Source organism: Mustelus asterias, chromosome 15 (assembly GCF_964213995.1).
Source record: "Mustelus asterias chromosome 15, sMusAst1.hap1.1, whole genome shotgun sequence".
NCBI lineage: Eukaryota > Metazoa > Chordata > Chondrichthyes > Carcharhiniformes > Triakidae > Mustelus > Mustelus asterias.
This window is the reverse complement of record NC_135815.1, coordinates 6,541,864-6,564,782: the sequence shown is the minus strand read 5'-3', so window position 1 is coordinate 6,564,782 and position 22,919 is coordinate 6,541,864. Positions and strand designations below refer to the sequence as shown.

General features: G+C 46.8%; 1 protein-coding gene across 23 annotated transcripts in view; it reads left to right on the top strand.

The window, feature by feature from the left end:
• Positions 1-22,919, top strand: part of adgrg6 (adhesion G protein-coupled receptor G6) — a 131,789-nt gene that overhangs the window by 68,908 nt on the left and 39,962 nt on the right. For 11 of the 23 annotated variants that reach the window (XM_078229404.1, XM_078229402.1, XM_078229405.1 and 8 more), the window contains 8 exons: positions 1,318-1,377; positions 3,164-3,211; positions 12,731-12,819; positions 14,162-14,214; positions 15,125-15,184; positions 16,432-16,574; positions 19,393-19,507; positions 22,490-22,611. In XM_078229404.1, coding sequence (XP_078085530.1) covers positions 1,318-1,377; positions 3,164-3,211; positions 12,731-12,819; positions 14,162-14,214; positions 15,125-15,184; positions 16,432-16,574; positions 19,393-19,507; positions 22,490-22,611 — 690 coding nt within the window. The remainder of the gene's footprint in view (positions 1-1,317; positions 1,378-3,163; positions 3,212-12,730; positions 12,820-14,161; positions 14,215-15,124; positions 15,185-16,431; positions 16,575-19,392; positions 19,508-22,489; positions 22,612-22,919) is intronic. The other 12 variants (XM_078229419.1, XM_078229421.1, XM_078229418.1 and 9 more) reach the window with 4 other exon arrangements.

The following is a 22,919-nucleotide window of genomic DNA, read 5'->3' as shown; positions in this document are numbered from 1 at the left end:
CCATTGGATTAAAAACAGAAAATGTTGGAAAGAGTCAGCAGGTCTGGCAGCATCCATGGAGAGAGAAACAGTTAACATTTGGAGTCTTCAATGGACATTGAATGTTGTTTCTGATCTGTGTGGTGATGAGGCCCACAAGGTGCCCATTGCTTCTCATTAATTAGTCACAAACCCTCCCCGAGGCACGTGTTGGATGGTAACACAGACACACAGGTTCACCTGTGTTTTGATAAACTCAACAACAGCTTCATTGACCTGCTTGACATAATGCTCACTTAATCTTGCTGTAAAAACTATTCATAAGAGATAGGAGCTGGATTAGACCATTTGGCCCATTGAGCCTGCTCCGCCATTCAACAAGATCATGACTGCTCTGACTGGGGGCTCAATTCCACTTTCCATCTTGTACCACACAATCCTTAACGCCCTTGCAGATCAAGTATCTGTCCAACTCAGCCTTGACTACATTCATTCTGGCCTCCTTCTGCACTGTAGGGAATTCTATGGTTCAATGACCCAGCCTCCACCGCTCTTGGGGAAGAGAATTCTGAAGATTAACGACCCTCTAAGAGAAAAAAAAAACCCTCCTCATTTTCCAACGAGTCTGGGAGACTCCCTATTGTGCTCCCTGGTTCTAGATTCCTCCACAAGGGGAAACATCCTCTTGGCACCCACCCTGTTCAAAGGGATTTGAGACCAGAAGATCCAGCCGGCGTGAACACCCAGAAAGTTCCAGCCATTGTAATATCCAAATAATCATCTAATGCCCTCTTGAATGCCTCGATTGAATCTGCCTCCACCTCACTCCCAGGCAGTACATTCCAGACCCCAACCACTCGCTGTGTGAAGAACTTTTCACACATCACATCTGCTTCTTTTGCAAATCACTTTAAATTTGTTTCTCCTCTCATTCTCAATCCTTTGACAAGGGGGAACATTTCTCCCTATCTACTCTGTCCTGCTCCTGGACTGTGCTATGTTTCATACCATCCGTTCCCACAATGTGTGACAGTGAGCAAGGTCATGGGTCAAAGGTTAAATTAGACTGGCGACAGCTAACCAGTGTACACGCCGCTGACAGTGCGCACCAGAAAACAATCATAACCAATGAAAATATTTATTGTTATTGAATAATTATCATCGTCCCAAGAAATATCATCTTCACAAACCACTTAACAGGTTGTAGCAGTGACCATATGGATCCACAGTGACAACTCTTGGTTCCATGTCTCAGCAAGTCTGAGAATTAGAGTTAAATTTCGAGTTCTATTGTTCCAGCCTTGTGATCAATATCTTGCATTTGCTTACATCACCAAGGCACAAATCTTCCATTCACAGAAGCCACAACGCAAGGGAGCAGCGAAACGACAGAGTTGAGTAAGTGGCTGGATTTTGAAATTTTAATGACTTTAAGTAGATACAAGTGAATAATATCGTGGGCGGCACGGTGGCTCAGTGGTTAGCACTGCTGTTTCACAGCGCCAGGGTCCCGGGTTCGATTCCCGGCTCGGGCCACTGTCTGTGGGGAGTTTGCACGTTCTCCCCATGTCTGCGTGGGTTTCCTCCGGGTGCTCCGGTTTCCTCCCACAGTCTGAAAGACATGCTGGTTAGGGTGCATTGACCCGAACAGGCGCCGGAGTGTGGCGACTCTGGGAGTTTCGCAGTAACTTCATTGCAGTGTTAATGTCAAACTTGCTTGCGGCTAATAAGTAAACTTTAACTTAAATGTACAATCCCAATGGGGAGCGATTGGCTCCCAAACTCTCTCACAAGTGAGACGCAGCGAGTCCCTTCCAGCAACCAAGCCTGGAAAAGGATCTGCGATTATGTAGTGTTTCTCATGAGCTCAGTAACACTCCACAGACAATTGAGTGTTTTATCGTGTCGACACTATTGTACAGTACGAAATGTGGCAACCAATTTGCACACAGCAAGCTCTCCCAAACAGTATTGGGTGGGATTTTCCTCCCTCTTTGCTGTGTGTTTCACGGCGGCGGGAGGTGGCTGTACCCTGGCAGCGGGATCTTGTGATCCCGGCGTTTTCAATGGAGTTTCCTGTTGAACACACCCTGTATCGGTGGGAAATACATGGTGAGGATGCGCTGTCAGCGGGACAATAAGCTCCCACTGCCGTCAATGGCAGCAAGAGTTCACTGGTCGCCTTGATGACCAGGTAATTTGTTATAGTGCCGCTGGGTCAACTAATGGCCAAGGATGCCAAGGGTAACTTACCCATCCCTCTTTGAAATAACGCCATGGGATCTTTCCTGCTCGTCCGACAGGACAGAGACTCAGTTTAATGTCTCATCCAAAAAGTAGCCCCTTCTACAGTGCAGGACTCCCTCAGTACCACACTGGAGTCTTTGTCTAGAGTTTGTGTTGGAGTGTTGGAGATGGGGACTGTATGTGTGCCACCAACTGAGCCAAGGATGACACTAACAGAGTCTATTTAACTGAGACCATGGCTCAGGGTCGATTAGTAACTCCTCCAGGGGAATGGCAGAGGAAGCAGAGACTCTTGCTGGTTAAGGTAGCTCCTAAGGGGAGACAGCTGGGAGATCCTGTCCTCTGGAGCACGCAGTCAGTCTGGATGCCTGTCTGGAGTTGTCCCAGAGTGCTCCAGGCCACTGTTGATGGTTGATCATCCGGCCTGCGTATCAACGGGACAAGGAGAGGGAGATGTACCATCGGAGGGGCTGGGACTCTTCCTGCTGCTTTCCATGCGTCCAGTGTCCTATTTAGTGGCACAATCTCAGCACGAGAAGGTGCATCCCAGCTCCACTTGCTGCTGAAGTGAGGACTCTTATTCTCAGCAGTAAACCCTGCATCATCGCTGGGTCCCATTGGCCTATCTGCTGCCACCCTATAACGCCATATAGACATTGAAAATGGAAGCATGAGGAGGCCATTCGGCCCTTCGATCATCAAATTCAATATCAAAGTCTTCTGAGGAAGATGGATAGATGAGAATCCATTTGTGAAGACAGTGCACACTTCATATCGGGCTAGCGAATGTTCTATGTTGATGGACATCTCAATAGCTTGGCTCAGTAGCTGTTTGGCGATAGATTTTTGCGGGAGTCTGATGACTGGCAAACCAAAGGAAAGAGAACAATGGGGCTTTCTGAAGACTGAATGTGTAATCAATGTGTTTACTGTTCAGGCCTGAGAACCACTACAATCTCCCAAAACCATTCCTCAAGCAGTGAAGGTAGGAAGGCAATGTCATCAAACTCTTCAATGGTGATGGTGCAGCTGGGTGCGGTACTAATGGGGCTGTGAGAATGATGCAAATGATGCTGTTGGGGTTGGCGGGACTTAATGATTCAGTCTTAAAGGATCACAACCGCATGTTTAAAGGGCAATGTTCCCACACAAAAAAAATAGTTTGGCCAATCTTTTGTAATGCAGCGAATCAGAATGAATGTTTAAAAACTCTCACCATCTTGTTGTACACGGTGCTTTACACTTTCTGGCAATCATCAGCCAAAAGAATTTTTAACAAATAAGTAATTAGCTGAACTGTGTCCACAAAATGTTGCCCCTGTAAACAGGTTGTGTGTTCCGTGTAAAACAGCATTTTACGCTATAGGAATGCTGCTGGATTGTACTGACGCTAGCGATGGTGCCAAGGAGCGAAAGTGGCATGGGTGATGGTGGGGGCTCTGTGGGCACAGTCATGGTAATTATGGCGGTGGTCAGTTTGTGTCACAGAAGCAGTGGCAGCCTTACTTGCCGTGACAATGGAGGCCGTGAACTCCACTGCCAACTTGCTCGTTTGAGATCATTTCGAGCTTCTTCACGAGGGAAGCGTAAGCGACAGATGTTGAATACAATGTCTGATGCAGCTTATACAATGCATGTTCCTCAGTGAGCTATTGCCAGCGTTGTGTATTATTTATCTTTCTGTGGTTAGGCCAGTAGAGCAGTAGGTTGCTGAGGGGATGCTTTGAAAGACGGGACTCGCATTTATACGGCAAGATTTTCCAGTCCCACCGCAGCAAGAAATCCCGCCCAGTTTCTTCCACAATCTCACGGTGACCCATTTTTAAGCACTTTTGACAGATGGTCACTGCTGTTGCGTGACAGCCCATTTAGCACAGCAAGCTCCCAGAATCCGCAATCTGTTTTGGTGATTTTGGTTGAAGTTTAAATATGAGCCAGTACACAAGGGGTGGCACAGTGGTTAGCACTGCTGCCTCACAGCGCCAGGGACCCGGGTTCGATTCCGGCCTTGGGTTACTGTCTGTGTGGAGTCTGCACATTCTCCCCGTGTCTGCGTGGGATTCTTCCGGGTGCCCCCTCAATTCAAAATGACACCCCTTCCCCCCACAGATGCTAACTTGGGGAATTTGCCCCATTGGTGACAATTGGCCCCATTCCATTTTCTTAATACAGCCCAATAATGATTAGAAGCGAAACATGTGGGACTGCCCTCTCCGTGATATTGGAGAAGCATTGCAATGGTTAGTATAAGTCAGGATCAGCCATTATCAATACTCAACCATGTGTTTTACAGTTGGGTTGGGGCACGGGTTGAGCAGGTGACAGGACACTGTCACGGGAAAAGAATAAACAGACATTGAATTAAAAACGGAAAATGTTGGAAAGACTCAGCAGGTCTGGCAGCTTCTATGGAGAGAGAAACAGTTAACATTTTGAGTCTTCAGTGGACATTGCATGTTGTTTCTGTTATGTGTGCTGATGAGGCCCACAAGGTGCTCATCGCTTCTCATTAATTAGTCACACCCCCCCCGAGGCACGTGTTGGATGGTAACACAGAAACACGGGTTCCCCGGTGTTTTGATATATTAACAACAGCTTCATTGTCCTGCTTGACATAATGCTCACTTAATCGTGCTGTAATAATTGTTGCAATAATTGGAATGAAATGGAAAGATGGCGGATGGGAGAAAAGAGAAAGCGGGACTGATGATTTCCTCCACTTCCAAATTCATAAGAGATAGAGGCAGGATTAGGCCATTTGGCCCATTGAGCCTGCTCTGCCATTCAATAAGATCATGACTACTCTGACATGGGACTCAATTCTACTTTCCGGCTTGTACCACATAGTCCTTAATGCCCTTGTAGATCAAGCATCTGTCCAACTCAGCCTTGACTACATTCATTCTGGCCTCCTCCTGCACTGTAGGGAATTCTATGGTTCGATAACCCAGCCTCCACCTCTGTTAGGGAAGAAAATTCCAAAGATTAACGACCCTCTGAGAGAAAAAAAACCTCCTCACTTCCCAACAAGACTGGGAGACTCTTTATTGTGCTCCCTGGTTCTAGATTCCCCCACAAGGGGAAACATCCTCTTGGCACCTACCTTGTTCAAAGGGGGTGCCAATGGTGAGGCGGCAATGTCACTGGATCAGTTATCTAAAGGCCCAGGTTCATGTTCTAATCCCACCACAACAGCTGGTGGAATTTAAAAATTTAAATTTAATGAATAAATCTGGAATTATAAAATGAGGTGACCATGACAACTATTGCTGGTTCAGTAATGTCCTTTAGGGAAAGAAATCTGCCGTCCTTATCCAGTCTGGCCTACACGTGACTCCAGAGCCACTGCAACGTAGTTGACTCTTAACTGTCCTCTGAAATGGCCGAACAAGCCACTCATTTCAAGGGCAATTAGGGATGGGCAACAAATGCTGGCCTTGCCAGGGATACCCACATCCAAGGATATGAAAAAGTCCCTTCAGAATCATATCTGTTTCACTTAAGGCCACCTCTCATTCTTCTCAACTGCTCAATCCTTCTCTTTCAATCAACCAAGTGAACCTTTGCTGAGTTACTGCGGATGCTGGAATCTGAATCAAAAACAGAATGTGCTGGAAAATCTCAGCAGGCCTGACAGCGTCTGTGGGGAGAGAATAGAGGCGACGTTTTGAGTCTGGATGATCCTTCGCCAGAGCTGGAAAGTATATCGCTCCTGAAATAAGGCACCCAAATCCATGCACAGCGCAGTGTTGTCTCACCTGTACAGACTTCCCTTCTTTTATATTCCATCCCCTTTCAGTGAAGGCGAACGTTACATTTGCATTCCTGGTTACTTTCTCTACCTGCAAGGTAACTTACTGTGATTCTTTGTGTGAATGTTGACTCTCAATGACGTTATTGCTGAAGCATCATCAGGCCCAATGGTCATGGGTGCACCCTGATGATGAATGTTAGTAGTTGGACTGTAGGCTGCGTCACAGCTGAGCCTGAGGGGGGGGGGATTGAGGTAACAAACTTGCCATGATCTCATTGAATGACAGAATCGGTTTGAGGGGCTGAATGGCCTCCTTCTGTTCCAGTCAACCTTGACCCTGTCATGCCCACAAGCCCACCTATCAAGGCTGAGGGGGGGGGGCAGGGGTGGAGGGTGCTGTTGGACATTGGTCAGCAGTAGGACACACTTTGTAATTCCCTATTGCTATCTGCCACATCCCCGGCTCAATCAGCACAGGACTCAGGAGGAAACCTGATCCAGGGAGCTCAATGAACAATACTTTTCACTGTATGTTAATACATGTGACAATAATAAATCAAATCAAACCAAATCAAATCAGTGGGTGTGAGGGAGAGGAGGGTGTGGGATAAATGTACACTTAACTCACTCAGCAGGTTTTGCTGAGAATGTTCGAACTGGCATTGTTCCATATCATTGTGCATCAGGTTTGTTGCAGGTTAATGTGATGAGTTCATTATGGGATGATCTGCACACTAACAGCAGGAAACTTTAACGATACAGATTTGCAGAGGTCCCAGGTCCCGTTGCCACCAGCTGCCCTCCGAGTAAACCGCGGGCCAGTGAATACATCCCGACATCACTCCACCTGGCAAACGGAACAGCGAACAAGAAGCTCCAGGAAGTGGCCGGGAATCATTTCCACACCTTTGAGGTACCCACTGAGACCCAGACCCCACATGTCGAGTGTTTTGAGACCAGGGATACCTAACACGCACAGTGCTTCAATCGTCTTCACCAAGGCTGTGACCAAGAGGCCACACAGTGTTACAGAGGATTCGGGGGCATTGAAGCAGCTAACCAGTGCCGGAGATGGAGGTGCAGCCAACAGAGAACCAAACCCCTCTCAACTGGACGTTGTCACCCAACTGATGAAGCTGATGAACCAATCCTATGACTTGAGGGTTTCTGGTGAGAATCTGACTGGTAATATAACCAAGGGCAGTGAGCCCGACTCCAGTTTTGAGATGTTGTCCACTGATCTTGGAAGCCGAGATGTATTAAGGACTGAGGAAGGAGCTGACACTGGATTGGGTACATGGTACAGTCTGGGGCAAAGCACTCCTCCTGCACTATCACCAAGTCAACACGCTACTGGTGACGGGTCCGCTGGTCTGTTAAAACCAATGGGGTTACAATCCCAAACAACATCTTTAGTTTTCTATCCAACAATTAGACCCACTCCAACAACGCCAGCACATAAACCGAGTGCACAGACAAGTGTTGTATCTCACGGACATTCTTTATCTAGTTCATTCTGGATGGCTAGCAGTAGTTCTGACTGGATGGAAAATTCATTAAACACCTTACCTGTGCTACTGAGGGATCTGTTCAACACAGAGACTGCAGCGTCATCTCTCCATGAGACTGTTGAATTTTCTATGGATACCCACCATCTAATGTCGCACCATTCTGAGATTAAGTCATCTAGCGCTGCCTTGTCAAAGGATATTATCAAGAGCATGTCCAGTTGGTCTTATTCGTTACTCATTCCAGGGCAAGTTGGTTTTGATGATGAAGAGTCTATCATATCGAGCCCAGCCTTTGAAAGAGATAACAATGGTTTCCCTGCCACTGGACTAACATACACAACTGACTTAGCTCATCTCACAAACTACTTTGGCACTGAATCTATTACATCGGCACAGTGGATACATACCCCATTGCCAACAGGAACTCAGCAACTTGTGAATTCAGGTGACATTGTTACAGGGGCTGGACCTGAACAGATGGCAGTTCATGGCTTTGCACATCCCTCAGAAGACTTTCCAACTGTAGTTTTCAGTACTGAAGAGTTACAAAACCAATTAGAGCAGTCTGATGAGTTTATATGGCTTCCAGGCCACTTTTCAATCAGAGGGCAAGGAGATAGCATTGCTATTTTAGTGCCCAGTACAGACACGGACATTCTGGTCATGTCGACAAAGCCACTCAAGAGCTCGAACTCTCCCAATGCTTTAGCATATGTTTCTTCAGCACCATCAGTGCCAGATGTGATAAATATTCCTTCCACGCCAGATCATTTCTGGGGCAAATCCCTATCACCTTCTATGGTCGGACCCAATGAAGGTGTCAACCATTCCCAGTACAACACAGAGACATTATCAATGGCAACTTCTGAGTCTAGCATCCAGCACTCCCTTTCAGGCAATGTGCAGTCAGTCAGTGTTCATCTGACAGTGTTACAGACTGGTACGCAGGTGGAAATCGGAATGACTGGTACACCAGGACCAACAAGAATCCCTGAATCCCAAACAAGTTATTTATCGCCTTTGAAAGTGGCGTCACCAAGTATAGTGAGTCAGTGGACATTGTCTCCAGGAGAGCTCAACCCTCATCCCCTGCCTGACAGCAGGAAGTCAACCGAGAGAGATAGTAATCAGATCTCGCTGCCTGATATCACACAACGTATCACACAGAGCCATCAACGTGCATATCCAATGAGTGAAAGCACATGGAGGACACTGGCTCCAGATGATGCTGGAATGTTGACCAAAGATATTTCACTCATGTCCTTGAGTATTTCAACTGACTCAACCCCTGAGACTCTTCATCTGAAGAGTGGTTCCTCAGCAGTACCCGATAACCTCAAGTCTTCAGTGGAAACTTCAATCAATAATGTGGGGGACACATGGGCTGTTCCCTTGGACTGGACCCCAGTGGTGACCCACATGCTCTTGCCCATGTCTTTCGATGTCTCTGCGGCTGTGGGAAGTGAAAACACAAATTCTCTTCATCCTGATAATCTTCCTGAACTGGAACAGACTTTTTCGTCGACGCCCAGTTCATTCCAAATATCTGTTAATGGAACGTATTTTCCCAGTTTCCCACTGACAATTCCAGAAGGATTGCAGAACAAGTGGGGAATTCTTTCGCGTGCCAGTAATAGTTCAGTTGTGGCTTCCGGCTCACACGCCCAAGAGAGATTTGTGACATCCAGTGTAGAGCGGGCAAAGGAAGTCCAGCTTGAGCATCAGTTGGCCGAGGTCTCTGTGGACAATACAAATACAGAGTATTCATTGTTGGGGTTTGTTTCAGAGAGCCGTGTGCCGCCTGCTTCTTGGAGTCCTGGGCTGAAGTGGGAGCCATTTTCGTATTCCGTATTGGAGAGGGTTGAAGGAGTCCAGGCAGTGACTGTGATCTCTGTACATTCAGGAGCACAGTGGACCTCACTCAATACACATACCCCATTGCTAACAAGGACCCCCCAACTTGCGAATGCCGATGACATTGTTACAGGGGCTGAACCTGAACACATGGCAGTCAGCGGCTCTGCCCATTCACCAAGTGACTTCCCAGCTACGGTTCTAAGCATAACTTTAACAAGTCAAAACCATGCAAGAACATTGCAGTATCTGAAGCCAGAGCATTCTGCTGAGGAGCCAATCACTTATAATGAGGGGTTGTACTCTTCCCTGTTCAGTACCTCAGCTCACATAAGCGAAGGGATATCAGTAAACGTTACCTCAGCATCTGTGGGAGCTCCTCAGCTAAGTGCTGGACCTCAAGAACAAACACTGGTGCCCACGTTATCAATGGATTCCTCTCTGGGTCTCTCTATTGGTGTACTTCCAACTGCATCGATCTGGGGCAATGTCATCAGCACGGAGACTGACCCTGACAGCGAACAGCCACTGCTAACCTCCACAACACGACTGGTGCATCTTGTGCCCGTCTCTTCATCAGTGGAAGTGGCACCTCCTTCAGTTCCCTCCCCTGATGTTTATGGACTCAGCTTAGTAGCCCCCTCTATGGGCTTGGGGAGCAGGGAACCGTCCGTCACCCCTGACCATGCCTCGGCGTCCTGTCTCTGTGAAGAGGCTGGCAGGACGGGCTGCCCGTGCGGAGAAGTGGTTGCCAACTGTATGTCTTAGTAGCAGCTGTAGAAACCTGTAGTGGTATCTATCACCATAGATCACTGCCAGTAGTTGCCTCACATGTGTTGATGCTGGGATTTTGTAGCATTGAGCTGAACATGTAGAGATAGCTAGCAGCACAGCAGTATGCTGTGAGGAGATGGCTGATTATATGAAGCTTGATAACTGTAGAACATTCCCATTTTGTAAGGCTTACCAAGTAGCATTAGCAGCGACAATTAAATAGTATTCTTATTAAAGGTACATCCAGAAAATGCAAACATTCACTCCCCTTTAAGGACAAACAGCAGGAGCAGAACGCTACCCTCTGCTGCAAAAAAGGAACATTATTCCATAATTATTTTCATCCAGCACAAAGATACTAGTGCACTTTCTAAACCACAAACCGAAGTTCTTCTTTCAATGAACAACAACTCGTTTCTCTGGATGACGAGCAAGCTATTGCGACAGTTTTGTTGAGGGTTGATTGAGGGGTGACACGGTGGCACAGTGGTTAGCACGACTGCCTCACAGCATCAGGGACCCGGGTTCGATTCCCAGCTTGGGTCAGTGTCTGTGTGGAGTTTGCACCTTCTCCCCGTGTCTATATGAGTTTCCTCCGGGTACTCCAGTTTCCTCCCATAGTCCAAAGACGTGCTGGTTAGGTGCATTGGCCATGCTAAATTCTCCCTCAGTGTACCTGAACCGGAGTGTGGGGTGACTGGGGGATTTTCACTGTAACTTCATTGCAGTGTTAATGTAAGCCTACTTGTGACACTGATAAGTAAAGTTTTAACTTTGACTACAGAGAAAATGATTTTTCATTGGAGGAGGAAGTTCAGGGCGTGATTCTAATTGTGATTTTTACTATCAATCTGGTGAGCGTATGACAAGCGCCACTTGAAGGGGAGGAAGAATGTGGTGGATTTATGCTTGACTGTAGCTGACGATTGATCTGCTGGGGACCGAGATGGGAGCGTGTGGACAGAGTGAGCTAGCACGGAAATTCTTCACCCTTTTTTGAAACTGAGCAAAGTACAATTCAGAGCGTGAGCTGCTCAAGTTCACAAAAGTCGGAAGTTCAGGCTTCAGGTTGATGTTTACTTTGTGTTGCACGGAGTATATTAACCCTTTGAGTCCACTGGACACATCTTGACAATAAATATAGCCTGGAATATACATCTTCACTGATTTAAACAGTGATTGAACGCAGAGTTCTAACGAATATTGTCAGAAAAATTGTAAAGATTGAAGTGAGCTCTGGCACTTATTGCTTTTATTGTCTTCTCAGAGGGTTAACTGTGTGTCTCTGTGCTTGATTTTCCCTGGAAAGTGACATTTTTTTGCCTCCTCCCTGGTAAATGTCCACAGTCCCAAAGGCTAACTAACGCATGACTCTGATTTTAACTAACATCGGCAGCCGTTAGCAATGCAAAAGGCGCCATCTAGTGAGGACTGTGCAGACGATCCCCTCCCTCCTTCTCCCCCTCCTTCCCTCGCAGTTGCTGCTTGGAACTCATCCAGATCTCTTTCCTCACACTGGTCAGGACATGGGATGTTTCCCAAGGGGATGAACACAGAAGGTCCGGTCGGCAAATGCCATGTAATTGTTACAGTATTTGGAAGCGGGCACTGACCTCCTTGTCCTCTTTGGATCCGTGGGCCTGACTTTAGAAACCAATCAATGAAGTCTGCACACTTGTCACTTCAATAGCTCTTGGCCTGTAGTTAGTTGGCTAATCCTATAGTTACAGAATTTTGTATATTATAATACTACGCAAGAATCAAAGATGCATAAGAATGTATAATTTATTGACAACTTTGGATCTTATGTGCATTCTAACACACTGGAAAATGGGACAAATTAAGAAAACTTTTTTTTTAGACTATCTTCCTTCCATTCCATTATCTGCCCATGGAAAGTGTGCCTCTTGCATTCTCTCTGAAGCAATGGTGTGGTATCTATGCAGCCAGCCTCTCAAACTCCAGCAATCCCAACTGGCTCCTCATCCTTAGGGGAAGTCACTGGAGGAGTGATCCAGAGACCCAGGGTAATGCTCTGGGGATCCGGGTTGGAATCCCACCACGGCAGATGGTGAAATTTGAATTCAATAAAAATCTGGAATTAAAAAATCAAACCGTTGTCAATTGTCACAAAAACCCATCTAATTCATTAATGTCCTCTAGGGAAGGAAATCTGTCATCCTTACCCGGTCTGGCCTCCATGTGACTCCAGGGTCACAGTGGGTGACACTAAACTGCCCCTTCAAGGGGGATGGGCAATAAATGCTGGTCCAGCCAGTGATGCCCATGAACGAATGAGAAAAAAAACATTCTTTTATTTGCTGAATGATTGAACCATAAGACACACGTTTCCAGACAGGTTTAGCGTGGAGTGCTGAGGCCGTGGTTTTCCTCTGGGTACATCTCCTGGCAACAGCCTGAGTTTGTAGGCGGATTTCCTCCACTCGCTGTCTCCAGTCGGACTCTCAGCAGGCTCTGAACGCACTGTGGCTATTCTCGGTGACTAGAGGGAGCCATTTGAGGGGAGCGGAGGTGGTGGGGGGGAGGGGGGGGGCGGGGGGGGGTGCGGTTTAAACACACGTTGTAACTCTGCTCTGTTCTCACTACACAGGGGGACTTTTATACAGGACACAGTTCACAGTCCATGACCTGAATGGGAATATGAACACAGCGGATCTTGAGCGAACAGTCTCAGCCTGGGTAGGTCGTTTCCATTTACCTTTCCCTGGTTCTTGTGCAATAATACTGACCTCCTACTCCTCTGTTCGTGTCTCAGTGATACCCTCAGCTACAGGGATACTCCCATACTGCTCCCCACTCTCCCGGCCACTCCCCAGCTGGTTGAGACAGTGAAGACAGAGAGTTAGTCAAGCCAAAGAGAGCTGGAGGGTTCCAATTTGTGTCGGAACAGTTGGCATGGTGACAGAGCTTTATGTTCTTCATTGAATGTGGGTTTCACTGGCAAGGCCATCATTTATCACCCCTGTGGCTGGCCGGGCCATTTCAGAGAGCAGTAAAGAGCCAGCCACGTTGCTGTGAGTCTGGAGTCACATGGAGGCCAGACCGGGTAAAGACGGCAGATTTCCCTCTCTAAAGGACATTAGTGAACCAGATGGGCCTTTACAGCAACAAGTAATAGTTGTCATGGTGACCATTACTGAGATGAACTTTGTATTCCAGATTTTATGAATTGAATTGAAATTCCACCAGTTGTTGTGTTGGGATTTGAACCTGTGCCCCCAGAACATTAGCCTGGGCCTCTGGATTACGAACCCAGTAACATTGCCACAATGCCGCCAACTCCCTCTGTTGCAGTTGGCTTCATCACTCTTTAGTGAGCAAAGATAAAACTCAGAAGGGCTTCCACATCCCACCCTGGGACACTTTACCTGTAGGGAATAGGGAACCGTCTTAGACTCATAGAATCCCTACAGTGTATTCCCTACAGTATATTCAACCCATCGAGCCTGCACCGACAACAATCCCACCCAGGCCCTATCCCCGTCATCCCACATATTTACCCTGCTAATCCCTCTAATCTACACATCCCTGGACACTAAGGAACAATTTAGCATGGCCAATGCACCAACCTGCACATATTTGGACTTTGGGAGGAAACCGGAGCAGCCGGAGGAAACTCGCGCAGACGTGGGGAGAATGTGCAAACTCCACAATGAACCAAACTGGGAATCGAACCCGGGTCCCTGGTGCTGTGAGGCATCAGTGCTAACCACTGTGTCACCGTGCCGCCCTTCATTGACTTTCTCCTTTCTTGTGATCGATTGTTTATTATCTCACTCCCTCACACAACCTAAACCTTATCCAATTGAACAATGTATCTGATAGAAGAGTGGATGGGACCATTTCCTGCACAGGGAGTCCACATAGATGTCAAGACTCAGCTGTTCTGACATGTGTTTCTTTGGTGCCATTGCTGACCTGAGCGAGGGATGAAAGTTTATGTGCTTGTGCCAGTGTGGCCTTTGTTAATGGATCGACCTGTGCGCTGATTTGCTGTTTCTTTCTTTCATTGAATTTTCAGCTTACTGAGTCTTTTCAGAATTGGAATTACTCTGTCTATGTGGAGAGTGTCAGGTGAGCAGATTGTTTCTTGATAAACAAAACCAAAGGTTAAACTCGGGTGGGAATGTATCATTAGACATGTGGGTTAATGCCTCCGATTAACACGCCAACACAAGAAATAGGAGCAGGAGTAGACCATACAGCCCATTGTGCCTGCTCCTCCAATCATAGAATCATCGAATCCCGACAGTGCAGAAGGAGGCCATTCGGCCCATCCAGCCTGCACTGACAAAAACCCCATCCAGGCCCTATCCACATAACCCCACGCATCTACCCTGCTAATCCCCCTGACACTAAGGGGCAATTTAGCATGGCCAATCCACCTAACCAGCACATCTTTGGACTGTGGGAGGAAACTTGAGCACCCGGAGGAAACCCATGCAGACACGGGGAGAAGGTGCAAACTCCACACACCAAGTTCAAGTCCAACAGGTTTATTTGGAATCGCGAGCTTTTCTCTGTGACTCACCTGATGAAGGAGCAGCGCTCCGATAGCTCGTGATTCCAAATAGACCTGTTGGACTTTAACCTGGTGTTGTCTTACTGTGCCCATTCCAGTCCAACATCAGCATCTCCACATCAACGCTCTACACAGACAGTGACTGAGGCTGGAACTGAACCTGGGTCTCTGGCGCTGTGAGGCAGTGTGCCACCGTGCCGCCTGTAACAGGCAGGCAAGTGGAGGCCAATATCAGATCAGCCATAACCTTACTGAACAGCAGAGCAGGAGGGGAGGAATGGCCTACACCTGCTTATGCTCTTCGGAGTTTCAATCTCACAATGCAGACACCAAATTCAATAGATTTACTCATTTGCAGGATGACTCTAAGTTGCTGATTTGTTGTAAAAAACCCAACCAGTTTTTATTTTATGATCAGTAGTTTTTTTCTCACAAACCGGGATTCTTTCTGTCAATGTTTAGGATTTATGAAAGCAACAAAACGTCATCTCACCGGATTTCCCGATCAGCCGAGAGCACAAGGTGAGACATTGATACCTTTCTCGCTACGTTTAGATTGCTCCTTTCGTTTATTCTCTCGCGGGATGTGGGTGTCGCTGGCTAGCCCAGCATTTATTACCCATCAGTAATTGCCCCTTGAGGAGGTGGTGGTGAGCTGCCTTCTTGAACCGCTGTACTCCATGTGGTGTAGGTGCACCCACAGTGCTGTTAGGGAGGGGGTTCCATGATTTTGATCCAATGACATTGGAGGATGATGGATGAACATTGTAGTTTACATTCCTATTCCTCCCAGTTCCTCCTGGTCCATTCCTGTTCACCCAGTTTATCCCAGTTCATCCCAGTTCATCCCTTTTCACCCAGTCAATTCCAGTTCATCCCTGTTCACCCAGTTCATCTCAGTTCATCCCTGTTCACCCCAGTTCATCGCTGTTCACCCAGTTCATCCAGTTTATCACAATTCATCCAGTTCATTCCAGTTCATTCCTGTTCATCCAGTTTATCCCTGTTCACCCAGTTCATTCCACTTCATCCCTGTTCATCCAGTTCATCCAGTTTATCCCTGTTCACCCAGTTCATTCCAGTTCATCCCAGTTCATTCCAGTTCATCCAGTTTACTCAGTACATCCCAGTTCATTCCTGTTCATCCAGTTTATCCCTGATCACCCAGTTCGCCCCAGTTCATCCCAGTTCACTCAGTTCATCCCAGTTCACCCAGTTCATCCCAGTTCACCCAGCTCATTCCAGTTCATTCCAATTCATCCCAGTTCACCCAGTTCATCCCAGTTCACCCAGTTCATTCCAGTTCACCCAGCTCATTCCAGTTCATTCCAATTCATCCCAGTTCATCCAGTTTATCCCTGTTCACCCAGTTCATTCCAGTTCACCCAGTTTACTCAGTACATCCCAGTTCATTCCTGTTCATCCAGTTTATCCCTGCTCACCCAGTTCTCCCCAGTTCACCCAGTTCATCCCAGTTCACCCAGCTCATTCCAGTTCATTCCAATTCATCCCAGTTCACCCAGTTCACCCAATTCATCCCAGTTCATCCAGTTCACCCAGTTCATTCCAGTTCACCCAGTTTACTCAGTTCATCCCAGTTCATCCCAGTTCATCCCTGTTCACCCAGTTCATCCCAGTTCATGCCAGTTCATGCCAGTTCATCCCAGTTCATGCCAGTTCATCCCAGTTCATCCCAGTTCATTCCAGTTCATCCCAGTTCATCCCAGTTCATTCCTGTCTCCATTTCTCACATGTTATTTCCTCTTCAGCTATGATTGCTTGGCCATTCTGTATTACAACATTACCAAAAATATTTACCTGGAAGAGAGGATAGTCCAAGAAAGACTGAAAAACACATCTTCAGTTATCGGGAATAATCTTTCCATCGACTCCATTCAGGTCCAACCAGTGGGTAAGTGACAATCACTTTGAAATAACATGGCCATTTGTTTCTGGTGGAAAGGTAGTAGGCACGGGTGGTATGGGCTGAATGGTTTCCTTCGATCAGGAAAGATTGAAAAGGCTGGGAGTCTCTTTCCTCTCAAACAGAGAAAGCCAAGAGATGACCCAACAGACAAAGAAGGAGTTTGATCGGGTAGAACATAGATAAAATGTAAATTAATCCAACAAACAATTTAGGAGAACTATTTGGCCGCACTTGGAATATAGTGTTCAATTCTGGTCGCCACACTACCAGAGGGATGTGGAGGCTTTGGAGAGGGTACAGGAAAGATTTACCAGGATGTTGCCTGGTATGGAGGACATTAGCTATGAGGAGAGATTGGAGAAACTTGGTTTGTTCTCACTGGAGCGACGGAAATTGAGGGGAGACCTGATAGAAGCCTACAAGATTATGAGGGGCATGGACAGAGTAGATAGTCAGATGCTTTTTCCCAGGGTGGAAGAGTCAATTACTAGGGGGCACAGGTTTAAGGTGCGAGGGGCAAGGTTTAAAGGAGATGTACGAGACAAGTGTTTTACATAGAGGGTGTTATCGGTCTCACCACATGCTTGGCTGAGACCAATAACATAGGAGTATTTAAAGAGAAGCTAGATAAACATCTGAGGGAGAATGTACTCGAACATTTTGATAAAAGCTGCGGACGCTGGAAATCTGAAATAAGAATAGAAAATGTTGGAAAAGCTCAGCAGGTCTGGCAGCACCTGTGGAAAGAAGCAGAGTTAACGGCTGGAATTTTACTGCCCAGTCCGCCACGGGAATCAGAGCGGGCGAGGGGCGGAATATGGAAAGGTCTGTTGACCTTGGTCAGGATTTTATGGTTTCGGGAAGAGCGTGGCCGGAAAATTCCACCCAGTGTTTCGGTTGCAAATGACCCTTCTACAGCACATTTTGGTGTTGGGGTTGGATGAATTATGGTGGGAGGAGACAGCATCAATACCAGCATGGAGCAGGTGGGCTGAATGGCCTCTCTCTGTGCTGTACAGTTTGGAGTAATCCTAATTCTATGTAACATAGCTACCTGCTATTTCCAATGTGTATTGGAAAATACCAAGTTCTCGCTTGTAATGAGGGCTGGGAGGTAGGTAAGTGTGGATTCCAAACAACACACAGAGAGAAAGGGTAAAATCTAAAACTCAGTCCTTCCCATTATCTCAATGTAATGATCAGAGCGCTGGAATTGTATGGTATGGTCCTATTCAATGATATTGCTAACATAGGAAAATAGGAACAAAAGTAGACCATTCAGCCATTGTAAATCTATTCTGCTGTTCATTTAGATCAGAGTTGACTCAAACCTCAACACCATTTACCCATCGTTGTTTCATATCGCTTGGTGTCAATTACTTAATCACGGTATGGTGGCACAGTGGTTAGCACTGTTGCCTCACAGTGCCAGAGACCCGAGTTCAATGTCGGCCTTGCATCACTGTCTGTGTGGTCTTTGCATATTCTCCCTGCGTCTGCATGGGTTTCCTCCGGGTGCTCCTGTTTCCTCCCACATTCCAAAGATGTGTGGGTTAGGTAGATTGGCCATGCTAAATATGTGGGGTTACAGGAATGGGGTCTGGCTGGGAATATGGTCAGTGCAGACTCGATGGGCCGAATGGCCTCCTTCTGCACTGTAGGGATTCTATGATCTTCCAATCTTAGTTTTGAAAAATACAGACTTTGGAGAAACAGTTCTACAACTTTATGTCTGAAAATATTGCTTCCTGATAGGCCCCAACTCTAATTTTAAGATTGTGGGGGGAATTTTCCCATTCTGCCTGCCACGGGAATCATAGCGTTTGGGGGGGTGGGGGCGGGGGGGGGGGGGGGGGGGTGGGGGTGGGGGGGGGGGAACCATGCAAAGGTCCGTTGACCTCAGGTGGGATTTTCCAGTCTTGGGGAGAGCTTGGCTGGAAAGTCCCGCCCTGTGTCTTTTTATTCAGAATGCTCCCACAGAGGACATGATCCCTCACTAACTAAATATCCAACCTCTTTATCGTTTCAAACACCTCGATCAGATCACCCTCAACCTTGTAAACTCGAGGGAATACAAGCCAGAGTTATGCAAACTGTCCCCGCGTTTTAACCCTTTAGTCTGTGACATAATTCTGCACTGTTCCCTCTACAAGGTCAGTGTATCCTTGCGATAGCACTGAATGTTCTGCTGGGGGCTCTGACCAAGGCCTACACACAAATAGGGGGAAATGGTGGAAATGTCATTCAGCTAATAATCCTGAGGCACCGCCTAATGTTCTGAGGACACGGGTTCAAATCCCACCGCGGCAGCTGGTGAAACTTTAAATCCAATTACTAAATCAGGAATATAAAGTTAGTCTCAATAATAGTAACCATGACAACTGTCCTTGCCATCTGGTTCACTCATGCCCCTTTAGGGAAGGAAATCTGCCGTCCTTACCTGGCCTGGCCTACGTGTGACTCCAGATCCAGAGCAATGTGGTTGACTCTGAAATGACCGAGCAAGCCACTCAGTTCAAGGGCAACTAGGGATGGGCAATAAATGCACAGCGATGCCCACATCTCATGAAAGAGTTAAAAAAAATACACATGAAGCATAACTTCTTTTGTTTTGGAATCCCAGTCTCCTTGAGGTAAATATTGCAACAGCCTTTTTGAGTAATTATCAAGCCTTTTTTAATGACCCATCTACATGGACCCATAAATCCCTTTGCTTTTCCACATATGTAGTCCTGCTTTTAATGGTTTTAACCATTGATGTCCCTCTGTGTTAGATATAACTTTCAGTGTCCTCTGTCCACAGTGAACTGTTCATTGGAAGAACAACCGAGTCAATATATTTGGAAAGATACCCGGCCAAGGACGACCCAGCATCTGCCTTGCCTCTCGAATCAAGGGCAATATGCGAGCAGGAAATGGTGAGTTGGTCCGATTTTCACCACACTGATTCTAGCTGATTAAAAATGTGCGGTAAGTGCGATGTAGAGGATGACATCACTCATTTCACCTCAACCCAAACTGATTAGTTGGACATCCCAATCCATCTGGAGTGTCCAGCCTTCAGGGATTGCCTTGGAGTCTCCAGGAGTTAGGAATCATAGTCGATGCCCCATCAAACCTGCTCTGTCATTCAGTACAATCGGATTGACCTCAACTCCACTGATCACGATATCCCTTCATTCCCTTAGTGCTCTGAAATCTATCAACTCTGTCTCGAATATGCTGAGAGTGCATCTCCATCTTGAAGTGCCTTCTCTTTCCCTTACCTGCATCAGCAGGAGGCTGCAGCTCCTTCAGGCAGACAGTATAGAAAGCATTCTTTCTGGTTGTGTCATAGCTTGGTATGGCTCCTGCTCTGCCCAAGACCGCAAGAAACTACAAAAGGTCATGAATGTAGCCCAATCCATCATTCAAACCAGCCTCCCATCCACTGACTCTGTCTACACTTCCCACTGCCTCGGAAAAGCAGTCAACATAACTAAGGACCCCACGCACCCCGGACATTCTCTCTTCCACCTTCTTCCTTTGGGAAAAAAATACAAAAGTCTGAGGTCACGTACCAACCGACTCGAGAACAGCTTCTTCCCTGCTGCTGTCAGACTTGTGAATGGACCTACCTCGCATTAAGTTGATCTTTCTCTACACCCTAGCTATGACTGTAACACTACATTCTGCACTCTCTCATTTCCTTCTCTATGAAAGGTATGCTTTGTCTGTATAGCGCGCAAGAAACAATATTTTTCACTGTATCCTAATACACATGACAATAATAAATCAAATCATATCAACTCAGTAGGCCTCCTGTTACCCCCACCAGCCATGGGATCCTCCCTGCTGCACATAACTGGATTTAAGTGCCCCTTCTGACCACTAATTTGCCAATGAACATCATGTTGGGCCGGTTACTGGAGGCTGAGGACATAGAACATAGAACAGTACAGCACAGAACAGGCCCTTCGGCCCACGATGTTGTGCCGAGCTTTATCTGAAACCAAGATCAAGCTATCCCACTCCCTATCATCCTGGTGTGCTCCATGTGCCTATCCAATAATCGCTTAAATGTTCCTAAAGTGTCTGACTCCACTATCACTGCAGGCAGTCCATTCCACACCCCAACCACTCTCTGAGTAAAGAACCTAGCTCTGATATCCTTCCTGTATCTCCCACCACGAACCCTATAGTTATGCCCCCTTGTAATAGCTCCATCCACCCGAGGAAATAGTCTTTGAGATGATCCTGACCCCAGAGTTCTTGAATGGCCTGACATTAATTTGAAGGCGGAGACCTCTTAGTTTTAGATTTCCCTCACCGGAAGAAATAGTTTCTCTTTACCTGACCTGCCAAATCCATTGATCATCTGAAAGACCTCCCCACCCCCCAATCCTCCATGCTGAGGAAATACAAACCGATCTATCCTTGGGGTTGGGGGGAATTTTCTGGCCTCCCCGTGGCGCGATTCTCATGGCGGGAGGTCATAGAGCATAGAACAGTACAGCACAGAACAGGCCCTTCGGCCCACGATGTTGTGCCGAGCTTTATCTGAAACCAAGATCAAGCTATCCCACTCCCTATCATTCTGGTGTGCTGGTTGCCGGCAGCAGGGGTCTTCTGGTCCCACCGCTATCACTGGGGTTGCCCACTCACCCCACCCCACTCCGAATCATAAGCTTTGCATTTTGAATTGGGCTAGGATAAGCATGAGATGTTCCACTTCAGGTGTGATTCAAAAGACCCACCAGGGAGCTTTAATCAAACAAAGTTTATTTTAGAATATAGTTAACATGTATAGTAAGAAAATTAACAAGAACTTTTATCAATTACAAACAAGAAACAACATAACAAATTTAACATATAACTCTTTCAGCTAACTGCTAACATTTTAAAAATAAAAACAGAGAGAGAGACTTATTTCATCGATGCTTCCTGTGGTATCATCCGTGGCAGGCGTGCACTCTCGACAGGACTGGAAGATCCGGCCAGCATGAGCAGCCAGAAAATTCTGGCCTTTATAATTTAACCGTTCTAGCTCTGGTATCATTCCATATGGCACCCCATCAAGTTAAAGTCCAACAGGTTTATTTGATAGCACAAGCTTTTGGAGTGTCGCTCCTTCTTCAGGTGAGTGAGGAGTTGTGTTCACAAACAGGGCATACATAGACACAGACTCAATTTACAAGATAATGGTTGGAATGCGAGTCTTTACGGGTAATCAAGTCTTTACAGGTACAGACAATGTGAGTGGAGAGAGGGTTAAGCACAGGTTAAAGAGATGTGTATTGTCTCCAGCCAGGACAGTCAGTGAGATTCTGCAAGCCCAGGCAAGTCGTGGGGGTTACAGATAGTGTGACATGAACCCAAGATCCTGGTTGAGGCCGTCCTCATGTGTGCGGAACTCGGCTATCAGTCTCTGCTCAGCGACTCTGCGTTGTCGTGTGCTGTGAAGGCCGCCTTGGAGAAAACTTACCCAAAGATCAGAGGCTGAATGCCCGTGACTGCTGAAGTGTTCCCCAACAGGAAGCGAACACTTCTGCCTGTACTTAACCCTCTCTCCACTAGTGGGTCTTTTGAATCTCTTGAAGTGGAACATATCATGCTTATCAGAGTCAAATTCAAGATGCAAAACTTACGATTCGGGCTGGCTTCATGAAACACTTTGGAGTTTCTAACCTGAACCCTAATACCTTTCCGAGGTGCAGTGCCCAGAGTTAACACCGTCATCCCAGAGTCAATCTAACTGCAGATATATATCAGTGTGGAATGTCTTCCATCCCTCTGTAATCCAGCTCCCTTGCGATGAAGATAAACATTCCATTAACCTTTTCAATTAATTGTCTGTACCTGTGCACTGGTTTTTAGTGTTTTCCGCAGGTGGAATGATATCTTCCTGTTTGTTTTCCCAGTATGTTGAATATGCAGAACTACACATCTTTCTGGGAGCCACCTGACCTGAGGAACTGTTCGATAGTACCAACTGCAAGCACAAACGGCAGCGACTTAGAAAATATCCCATTGGTATCTGCAGGTAATTACCCTCTGCTTTCTCAAGTGAAGGATGTGTCTGCTTCGGAGCGTTAAGGGGCAGAGAGATCCCACGCTGGACCGCTGCTGTGTGGGCGTGCCCAGTGATCAGAATTGAATCCAAAATGGGGTTCGGGATGAGTGATGTGCTATCAATAAGGCGAACGACTACCTGTGTGCCAATATAAGTGTAGGCTTTTATTCACAACAGAATCAGGAGCAGATCCCAACATATAACCAACCTGGACTGAACAAGGGGGAGGAGACAGCCACCTTTATACTAGGTGCTGAGGGGAGGACCCAAACTGGAAG